General features: G+C 36.2%; 1 protein-coding gene across 1 annotated transcript in view; it reads right to left on the reverse strand.

The window, feature by feature from the left end:
* SLC9A9 (solute carrier family 9 member A9) overlaps window positions 1-7542 on the reverse strand; it is a 191779-nt gene extending 184237 nt beyond the window's left edge. The window contains exon 1 of the mRNA XM_051626351.1: window positions 7201-7542. Within this exon, the coding sequence (XP_051482311.1) occupies window positions 7201-7375 (175 nt within the window). The 5' untranslated portion in view covers window positions 7376-7542. The remainder of the gene's footprint in view (window positions 1-7200) is intronic.
* Between the last annotated feature and the right edge of the window lie 4019 nt (window positions 7543-11561).

An 11561-nucleotide genomic window follows, 5' to 3' on the forward strand; every position in this document is an offset into this window, starting at 1 on the left:
ATAAAATGCTAAAGATTAAATATTGATGGAAGACATCTAAACATCTAGATAGACATACTAACACAAGGTAAGAAATAAGTTAAGTTACGGGAATCAGCTGACAAGCATCTGAAAAACATTATATTAAAGTTTTATCCAGTTAGTAATCAGATGCCATGGTGATAAAAGTAAACACAGATGCCTAGAGAGATAAAAAGGGTGTGTTTGTTATTGTCACATTTTCCCCCCAAAAAAAACCTCTTTGAAGGGAAGATTTCTAGCATACAGGTAAGGCAAGTTTGTAGCTTCATGGACTGATGCTAAAACAGAGTAACAGCTGCACTGCTTGTTTAGTCAACATATGCATTTATGTTTGTTTTGTATCTATTGCTTACTATGGTTGGTCTCCTTAAATGGTAGAGGATTTAGATAAACAGTAGAAAATCCCAAGGCTGCTTTCTTAAGTTACACAGCACCTGTGCAATAAATTATATAATTAATGTAGCTGTAGTAAAAAACAGAATTCCTTAAAATTTTAGGGGAAAGCACTTAGGAAAAAATGAAAGCAAACGCTGCACGTGCTGCTTTCTTTCCCACACATGATTCTTCTGTGCCTGCCCAGCTTCTTGTCTTGCTGTATTTCCTGGTCTCTAACATTACCTGTTCATTTACAGCATCTGTCATATTAACCTGCCTTTTTTTGGGTAGTTTTACCTAGACCCTCACACTATATCTTCCAAAGTTACTTATTCTTTTTTTTCTAGTAGCTTCTTTTCTGTTGTACTAGCAACAATGACCATCATGCTGATTGGTACAAGTAACTTATTGCTGCATACAGAAGAACAGACTTTAAGGAAATAGGGCTATTTTAAACTGAGAGCTCAAAAATCGTGAATGAAGAGCTAAAAACATGAAAGTGATTTTAAAAATAAGAGTTTAAATCTTACTATTCAGAGCTGTTATTCTTGTTTATTTTTTAGCCTTTGAAGTTTAACTGTTTACATGCCGTGTACACAATAACTTTCAGAATGGCAACATGGAATTGCTCAAGGTAGATCAGTGGAGACCTATTGAATCTGCCTCCACCATCTCTATTGTACAACCAGGTGGACTATTGTCCTACAACATTCCGAGATTCTTAGTATGGGTGTTATATTGGCTAATATAGAATGTACTTTGAACCAAAGTCTGTTTGATAATTTTATAAATGAGAAGAATGCAATTGCATTGAATTCTTCAAGGGCAAATTATTTCAAGCTGTAGTGTCAAGTTTAGACTAGGAGTAGAGGACTGTTCTTATACTATATTCTGAGGAGATACGTTATCTTCAGCTTTAGTCTCAAACTGCCTCTGTAGGAACTTTCTGGAATGGAAGAAAATGCAGATGTTGTCCTGCAGGACATCTCTTGACTATGAATAAAGCCATTTGCTGAAAAGGAGTATTTTAAAAATATGATCACAGTAGCTGTAGAGAAAGAAATAAAGATCAATACTGAGTGAATTTTACAACTGGAATTCTAGTTTGGCTTTTGGGTTTTCTTCTACCAGCTTTTGATCCTATCCTCTGATGGAGTCCAGATCTGGGTAACGTACAGAACCGCAAAAAGAATTAAATGAAAGGACAAGGAATTTGTGAGAGTATCCAACAGCATACACATATCAGAGAAATTACATTACAGAAGATTTAGTATCTTTAGAGCACCAGTGGGGCTTTGAGGTCCTGTGGCTCTCAAGGAAATTCTAAAATGTATTGAATTCGAAAAAAATGTAGATGGGATTCATAATGATAGGTTGATTCAGATTATTCTCAAATGGTCCATGGAAGGTTCAGACAAAGACAATGCTTTCACTACACTATATTGCAAGAGTCAATATAAGTGATGGGGTTGTATTCTTCCTTCAGGAATAATAAATGTGCCAAAGACCCTATAGAAAACCCCCACTGAATGAAAAATCTGGGAAGAGTGTATTTAATATTTTAGTAGGTGTATCATTTATGGAATGCACTTTCTTCTTAAAATAATTATATAACATTTATTTCATAATAGAATTCAGGAGCCCAGATTATATTCTAATACAAATAATTCATTTTTAAATAGATGTATAATGTTCTCTCCTTTCCACTCTGCCTCCTTCCAAACTGAAGTAATGCCTTTGTAATCTATCTTCCTAAACATCCATACAAAACAACTGCTTTTTGCTAAGTCTAATCACTATACAATGCACTTCACTATACAGGAACAGGTCTGTTCTTTCCCCAGAAATTTATGTAGTCAGCTGTTAAGTGCTTTTCTTGATAATGACACTCAGGGATGCAGTTTCAGCCTGTTCTGGTTTGAGCCAGGATTAATCCAATTTTCTTTTTACTGATTTTTTTTTTTTCTTCAGTGAACTCTCTTTTAAGCAGCACATTTGCTGAAAGCAGCAGCAAGTTTTTCAGCCAGTAGACTGATAATGCCCAAATGTTTATAGTTACTGCTGAGAGACCAAGGACACTTTGCTCTGCTTGTCAAATGTGCTGCTTTGGACATTAAAGGAGCAGAAGAGTTGTATCTGCAACCCTCCTGTAGGGAGGAGTGGACTAGACAGATGGCAAACCTGGCCAACCAGAATATTCCACCCTGTATATAATTCAGGGATCACAGAAGTCAAGCCCTTCCTTTTTTACTTTTATTTGGTTCAAGGCCAGCATCCAGGGAGGACTCCATCTATCCATCTCCTTTGATTCCTAGGCCCATGCATTCCTAACCCTCATAACTCTCCCCTCAGCTCCTGTCTGCTCTGCTGCTCTCTCCAGCAGCGCTCCAGCACTTTTTGGGACTGCTCACAGTTCAGGAGATACTGTGGGGCCTGCTGGTGTGGGGGCTGGGGGGGAGGGGTTTTGCACAATCTTTCACATATTTATATACATTTATACATATTTTCTTTTATCATTAGTATTTAATTAAAGTTATCTAGTTTAGTTTTCAATGTTCTCATTCTCTCTCTCCTTTCCCTACCTGGGTGGGAGAGGCAGGGGATTGAGGGCATTGTTGTTGCCCATTTAATTGCCAATCCCAAGTTAAACCATGACATAGCCATTACTTGGCTTTCCCAAAGTTTTTACAATTTCTCCCAAATTTCTTTGTTTGCCTCAAGAATACTATTCCTCTCTTCATCTCACTACAAAATGTCTATTTCTGCTTTGATTATGATTTTTCCATTGCTTCCTCTGAATCCTGACAATCTCTCTTCATTATGAATGTTGTCGTCCAGAACACAAAGTGGTACTTTATTGAGGGCTTGAGATTCCTCTTTCTGGGACTTATTACATCCATTGATGCCTTTGAGAACTGGGGGTACTCAGAACACACATTCAGAAGGAAACTACAATTATTGCACAGGAGACATAATAGATTTAGGAGGCATAAGAATCATATTGCCTAATCATTAGACACCTCCACCAAAGTTGAATCAAGAACCAAAGCTGCTAATTAACCTAGCAGATCAAAGGCAGAGATTGTATTGGTGGGTTGATGGTAGTTTAGGGCGTTTTTTGTCTGTTAGATTTTTTTTAAAAAAACTTTAATTCTGGCTGTCTACCCACAGATATGTGTGCCTTAGCCTCTTTATCAGAGGTAATTAGTGGCACCTCTATGTAGCCCTGATACCTAATTTCTGGGGAGGATCAGAAATTTGGATGTTTACACTCAGTTTTCATTATGCTAGCTCTGGGCTATTCCCCCACTAATGTGGAAGGTCATGACTTATGTGTTATACGGAGAATTCGGCACCTAACATTTTATGACAGAGATATCCATAGATACCAGGCCCTGCAGGCATTGGCTAAAAGATACTAAGGTCTTTTATTTGCTCTAGTACTAAAAGGCCACCTTCTGGGGCCTGATGCTAAGACAGAGGGCATCTACTCTTACCTGAGAAAAGTGGCATTCAGTTTTCATTAGTGCTTGTGCAGATAATCTACCATGCTAATTCTGACTGTGCTGTTGTATAGAAAATTGTGTTGATAATAATTGTGTTGATAAGGCTACTCTTCCCTTTCTGGGTGGCAGAAAGTTACTCTTTCGTATTCACCTGCCTCCTTGATATACAGAATTCAGGAAGTAGGTTGAGTTTACTATTTAGGGCCTCTTGGGCAAACCAAGCTACAGTATGCAGAGAAACTTGTTCTCTGAGATACCAGAAAACAAAGGAATGAATGAATGAACAGGTAAGTCTGTATTCTTCATTGCTTGAGAGTGATTTTTCCAGTTTGGTGTCAAAACAATTTGAGTGTATAAATAATTTCAAGCTAAATGCCTTGAAATGTACACAAACATATTTGTATGTGCACATAATTTTTTTTGTGAAATAATGTTGGATTCCTGTTGAATTAATTCTTGTGAATTAATTCTGGGTTATGCTAAATGCTTTGGTTTTTCTTTGCAACCACAGAAAATTTTTTACTTTAAATATAGCTATATTAAGTATTGAAGCATATCAATTAATACATCTCAGTTCTTTAAATTTCTAAATGGAGAGTTTTCCAGTATGGGGTTTTTATTCATCTGGAACTATTCAGCCTAAACCTGCATTTTCTTGTGAAGCTTATGCAGAAAAACCCCACCAGAACAACTCTTTTATTTGTTCTATACTTAAAACCCCCCATTTCTATCAGACTGTTCCTTATGTTCAATTTGTGGCTATTCAGCACTTTGCTGTAAAACTTCTTCCTGTTTTTGTATTTCTGTGGTTGGTTGGGGTTTTTTTGGTTTCTTTTGTTGTTGTTTTTTTTCCACTGGTCTTCCTCATATTTCACTTTCTTCATCCTTTCCACTGCTGTATCCCTAATGGCACTCTATCTTGAGAAGGAATACAGGCCCATCCATCATACTGTGGGACACAGACTGCAAATAAGTGGCCATATTCTTCTGTCACTTGAAGCTTATTAGTTTCTCTTGCTGCTATTCACATATCTAGCAAAGAGCTCAATGGGCTGGAGAACAGTAAACCAGTTAACTGTAGGGCAGAGACTTTTGGTTTGTACAAAACAGATGTAAAGCAGAATTTTTCTGATAATGAAGGCAAAAAAAAAAGTAGGGGCAGGATTTAGTTGCTGTGTGTTGTTCTGATGCCTCTATAGTGACCTCTAAATTTCCTCTTTCTTTTCATTATTGCTATTCCACATTGCTAAAGATACCTAAATCTACATCCAAAATTTGTAAGGATAAAAAGGACATCATCGGCTTTTGGGTCCTATGAATAAGCTTCTTTCCCCTGTTAGAAAGTTCCCATAAATAATAATAATAAGATAGTTTATTTACAATCATGAGGAATGTTTCCTTTGTTCATGAATATTTTAATAATGCAAAAGCTCTGTCCTGGTAGATCACTAAGCTCTTAACTGATCAAAAGAATATAATGAGCTGGTTATCCTCATGATATGCAGATTATGTTCTGGGCAGGCAGCAAAACAGAACCAAAAGAGAGGTAAAATTCTAAATAAATACTGATTTGTGTAACATTGCATTCCTCTATATTTTATTTCTATTTTGTTGGCTTTTGTCTAGATCTTCAACAAATGTTGTCAGCTGCACATGGGAAACAGCACAATAGTGTAAAGGAAACTACTACAGGAGAGTCACCCATGTAATTATAAAAATATTGTCCTTATTTACAAGTTGGTCATAACAAATATATTGCATGGTGTTTTGTGGTTTTCCTTTTGACAGAAGTTAACAGAAATGCAACAAGCAAATGTATTCCCAGTGATGCTATGTACATTATAGGTGATCTCTGACATTGCAAATCATTGCATTTAAGTATCATGTGATGTATATTTCAGTCTCTACTGATTCAGTTGAATTGTGTTTTCTATATGCAACAGATTTCGAAGAGTACAAAAAGGACATATTATCAAATAAGTATTTTCAAAACTTTAAAATAAATGCAAGGCAGATTAGAATTAAGAAATCCCTCAGACCTCCTCACCTGGGTGTTAGGGGCTCAGTGACCAGCTTAATACAAGAGTTTCTTGTTTACTCTCTTTCCTTCAAAGTATCAAGTCACTTGTGAAGGTAAGCCAAGAAATAGATGAAAGAGTCTGTGTTCTTGAAATTTCATACAGTAAATTTAGCTAATTAAATAGTTGGAAAAGGATACAAGATTGATCCTCAGCTGCAGTCCTCCTGTGGAACTGAGGTAATTTTAAAATACTTGCTACAGAAAGAGGAAATGAAGCTTGTATCTTGAAATGTAGGGGTCAGCTGCCTTTTCTGTTGCAGGCTTGTAATTTAATCTCCATAGAGTTTTTGCATGTGGTATGCCATGATAAACAAAATTCTTCAGATTATGCAATCTTAAACCAAACATTTTGGGTATTACACTGCTAAGAGTACATGATGTGCATAGAATGAGTCTGAGTCAAAACAGGCTGGCATTTAGATATGAAATGACTGAGCTGTTGATTTATATCTTCTGTTTTGACAGTGTTACCCTCCCTATATGTGCTTCATAGTAACAGAAATGGAAGTCACACACTTTTCTCAAAGTGAAACAATGGTAAGAGAAAATGACAAGACAAATTGTTATGCATGTGAGTGTATCTCACTGAACTAGGGAGTAGTTTTTATCAGTGGACAATGCAGAAAGTTCTACGCCAAAGTGATACATGGAATTGCAAAACTTAATAGCAGAAGATTAGAACTAGGCAGGCAAACTGAAACACAGTAGAATGACAGCATTCAGAGAAGACTTGAGAGAGGCATTCTACATAGTCTGTTTTTCAATGGCACAGACAAAACCCCAAAGAAAAATCTCAAGATAATTTAAACTTTATTAGACAACATGGCTGGATCCATGAGACTCCTTAGTCTAACACCCTTGAAAGTTATACAGAACAAGCAAGGAAAATAAACAAACTAAATAATCTGTGGGCATTTCATTCTTTTGCAATAGTAAACTCCTTAACTCCCCAAGTGTTGTACAGTGGCTGTCTGCCAACAGAGGAGCATAACATGCACATCGTGATGATAACCAGCCCATGACAGTCGCTCCCTTAACAAGTCAGCCTCTAGCTACTTCATGAGAGATGCTGTTACATTATTATTTTACTGTACAGTTATGGAGCTGGTGACATTTCATTCAGCATGTTTCTGAGCTTTGTCAGCACTTAATCTCAAGTGCCTGATCCTAAATTTGCAACTAGCCCCATGTTAAGCTGGGACTTGAATTTATACTCACCATAAAGCATAGCTCCTCCAGTTTCATGCAGAAAGCGAAATCGGTGAGTTTTAAACAACCAAATTGTTAATATTGTAAGAATGAGTAGAAAGTTGAAGACTAGCAACTCCACAGCTCCCTGATGATAAAAATGATCTTCATCCTTCACTGATACATATTTCTTCAGCTTCTCCATTTCATTCCCTTTATGGAAAATATGTGCAAAATAAAGGAAAAAAAACAATCACAGGAAGGAAACTGTTATCACCTTTGGTACAAAAAAAGTCCAGATACTACAGAAATTCACAGCATGCACATCTGTTTCTTTTGCAGCCTCAGGGTAAAGTGCCTCAGCTCAGACTTCAGCTGGATTCTAGTTACAGCTTCCTGTTTCTCTCTTAAAGCCACCCTGTCTCATTTCTAGCTGTACGGTTGCATCACTGGTCCGTGTTTGCTCCAGCTGTAGATGCAAAAGTCACCTCCAAGGTTCAAGTTCTGTCAGTTTCTAAGATTTTGTTATAAAACTTACTCTGTGTTGATTATGTTTGTTCCTGTAGTTTCCATCATAATCTCTATCCTAAAAATCATATTTTGTCTTGGTATTTTAAGATGGAACACTGTCATTAACAGGGTGGCATAGCAACCTTCATTACATTTGGGAAGTTTAAACATCTTTTCTCTTTACCCCTTTTAAGTGTAAGTGTTGTAGAATAAAGATGGAACTTTACTGTGGTGCAAAGGCAGAAGAAGAAAATGAAACAATGAATAAGCATTTCAAGATCTCAGCCTTGAATTTGTATTGATTCTGCAGGAAGACTGAGAGATCTGTCTAAAAGTAAAGGTCCAATTACCCAGAGTTAAAAACACCAAAGAAACCCTATCAAACTGAATAAAACACAGTGGAATTTGCTTTTCATATTTTTTGCTTTTTATGGAAAATGATTTATTAATGTAAATTTCATGTATATTTCTCAAGCCAGAAAACCAGTAGAAGTTATCTTCCTGTTTACAGCTAATACTAATGGAAGCTTTTCTGTCTGAGCCCAAGGCTGAAATACATGTATTAGAGTGGAATATTCAGAAGAAATTTAATTTATATGAAAAAGTGCTACAAAAGAAGAGGTAGCATGGTTAGTGTTTTTTTTTCTACAAATCAGAGGTTACTTGTTTTTAGCTAACTCCTGCCATTCCTCTACATCTGTAGAACTTCATTGGCTTAGCCTGATTCCTTGTAGATAGGACAAATCTTTCTAATTTTAAGATTATGAATAGCAATGTTTACATCACTCACAAGGCTTTTTAGGAATTCATTAAAATTTGTAAATTGTGTAACATAACTGAGTAAAAAGTGCTATCTGAATAAAATATGATCTTAATATCAGCTTTTGGCATTCATGTAGTTATTTTAAGTTTCCTTCACAAACAGGAACTGGTGCTTATTTCCTATTCCTTCTGTATCAGATAAGGCATTGGAAAAGTATTGTAAAGGCTGGGGACATAGATCACCAAAATTTTTGTATCTAACTTTTAGGTTACTAATATTTTCTAGGTGGGCCACATGTTCAGCTGCAGCATCCAAGAGTTGACTGTATTATTGCTATACACTATATTATTGCTATACACTAGCTGAAATATGTAGAAAAAGATGAAAATATGATGATTAGGGCAAGCAAACTATCTGGTGCAACATGTTTACAAATGGGGTATTTTTGTGCATACATTACTGGGGGAAATATATTGGAACTTACTGGTACAGGACTTTAAGTATTATTTTTTGCCTTTAATAATCAACGTTTTGGCATGTATAGGCTACTGATAAGGATGCCCTAAATGGTCAGAGTTGTACATGGAAAATAGCTAATGAGAAACCTGTAATTAATAAAAAAAAGCCTATATTAAAAGTTTCAACCAGCTAGTTTTGTTATATTTTGTGATTAATGGTATAACTGTATTGTTATGTCATTATTTTATTAGAAACAGAAACAGATACTTCTTGATTTAAATGAAAACAAGTTGCTTCTCCAGTGTTTCTTCAGGTATGTTTTGCTAAGTACAGTTCTGGAAAAAGAGTTTGGGTTGATGAGGAGCTGTTCTACTGAAAAATTTAAGCTATCTATGAAAATACACAGTATAGCCTCAGAAAACCTTGTCAGTGTTTGAAGTAATATCTCATCTGAAAAATTGCTTGCAATGTGATCAGATAATCTTTTTGTTTCTGTGCTCAGGTCTTTCCATGTTGCTATGTGTAACCTCATTTCGGTGGTATCCAGCCCTCTCATCAATTTTCCCTCCTAAAGGGAGTAACGGCTTCTCTCCAAGTTTTGGTTGGGTGGCAGGTCAGATAGAACAATGCTTTTCAGCAGCTGCATCATAATTGCAGTATTGATAATAAATGATAAATCAAGAAGGAAGGATCTGGATAAAATAGAGAGTTAAATTTTGGTTTTCAGAAGAGGCTACCAGGTGAATGAAGGAAGTTTTCAGACAGAAAGTATCGTGAATGTTATTTAACAGGCCAAAAGACACAGACAAAATAAGTTGAAGTTTCTGTTGGAAGGTATGTAAAATAATTATGTAATACCATGCTCTTACTACAAATAATATTTGCTTAATTTCCTTTGGTATGTAATTTTTATGATGAAGAGGTAGTAGTCTTGCTTATTTCCTGTGCTCACCTTATCAACTCTGTTTTATCCATATCGCAGAACAATAATCCTTTCCTCCTTTAGCTTGACGGATGTAAAGTCTGCTCTTACAGAAGCTGTCAAGATTGAATAGAAAGCAAGAGGAGTCTTGTAAACCCCTAGAAAGATTCCCATCTTGGAATATATAAAGTCAGAAAAGGCGAACATCGTAAAAATTGTAAATAATTATAGTAATTATAGTTAGTGGGAATTCCAAGCAAAGAGCTTTAGCAACACTCACAGTTTTGCAAACATAAGAAAAGTACAGCAAAAAGTAAAAACGAACATTGGCAAGAAGTGCCTCTATATATGTAAGTAGAAAAACAAGCAAAACCAACTCTGAAATGGAGAGGTCATCCACATTGCCAGTACACAGATAACAAGTGTTCTGTCACTGCTTGCCTGCCTAAAATCCCTAGACAAACTGGAACAGGATTAGTGGGATCACAAGTGGTTATCCTTCGCTAATCCATTCCAGCCAAGATCTGTCTTGCCTGCTCCTGTTCTCATACACAACTGCCTATGAAACACTGTGGGCTAAGGCCTCTTAAGGCCACTAAACCCACAGTGGTGGGCGGTGTCTGTTTGTAACTGCCAGGCCTCTTCAGCTTAGAAGAGCCTTCCTATGACATTGGTTTATTTGCTGGTTGCTATTGATCTTGTACCTTTTTTTTTTTTTCCCTCTTTTTTCCTTCCAGACTCTTGGCTCTTGGTTTTACGAGTGCTTACTTGGTATTGCTGGTTTTGCTATTTTTCATATTTTAATAAACTGAAAAACAGTTTAGATAGAAAGATCTAACTTTAAGATTACCAGTTGTAAAGATAATTTTTAAATTGTAGTTTCCTGGCAGGAGACTACTATGGGGAGCTAAAACGGAGAGAGGGGTTCACTATGAAATGAAATTTCAATACACACAAAGATTGATTTGCTTCCATCTCTGGGAGGACTGTAGCACGCTGCTGACTCATGTTCAGCTTGTGGAACTGTGACTTGTGCATATCCACTGTTAAGTTTAGTTACCTATAAATCATGTAATGGATCAGCCCCACAGACTCTGCTAGAAGGTGGGAGTTGTGAAGGTAAACCTCAGGTAGTTCTTGTGCTTTGAGGAAGCTAACTTTGAAAGATCAATCAGAAATAATACTCCACTTTTCCATATGAACAATGAGATCATGTAACTAATTCAATTGTGTTGGGTATTCAGCAAGTACAGAAATGTAACTGAAGCCTGGGCTGCCATGCAGCAACAAACATCATGACTGTGGCTGGCATGTAACTCTTAAAAAAAAAAAAGAAAAAAACCACAAAATCTAAATAAATAAATAATTTTTAAAAAATGCTGCCTGATTAAGTATTGCTACAGTGCTTTTTTGTTTTTCTTAGGTAGATTGTTAAGTTGTATGTCATTTGGTGACTTCTGTTTCAAATACAAATTATATTACATTGTACTGTGTACTACTAAGGAAAGTAGGAAAAATACCTGATTTAACTGGCAGCTATAGGTCCATACTCTTTCTTATGAGTCGAATCTGAAATTATATTCCACAAGAGGGCTCTCTCTACACGTGAAATCAAAATACGACTTCCAGCAATACCAGATCTTCTTTGAGTCCTTCAGGTTAAAGACAGGGGTTTTGGTTTATGTAACAAACTTATTGTAGTGCATCAATATATTGGTTATGACCCCATTTGGAATA

Source organism: Apus apus, chromosome 8 (assembly GCF_020740795.1).
Source record: "Apus apus isolate bApuApu2 chromosome 8, bApuApu2.pri.cur, whole genome shotgun sequence".
NCBI classification, from domain to species: domain Eukaryota; kingdom Metazoa; phylum Chordata; class Aves; order Apodiformes; family Apodidae; genus Apus; species Apus apus.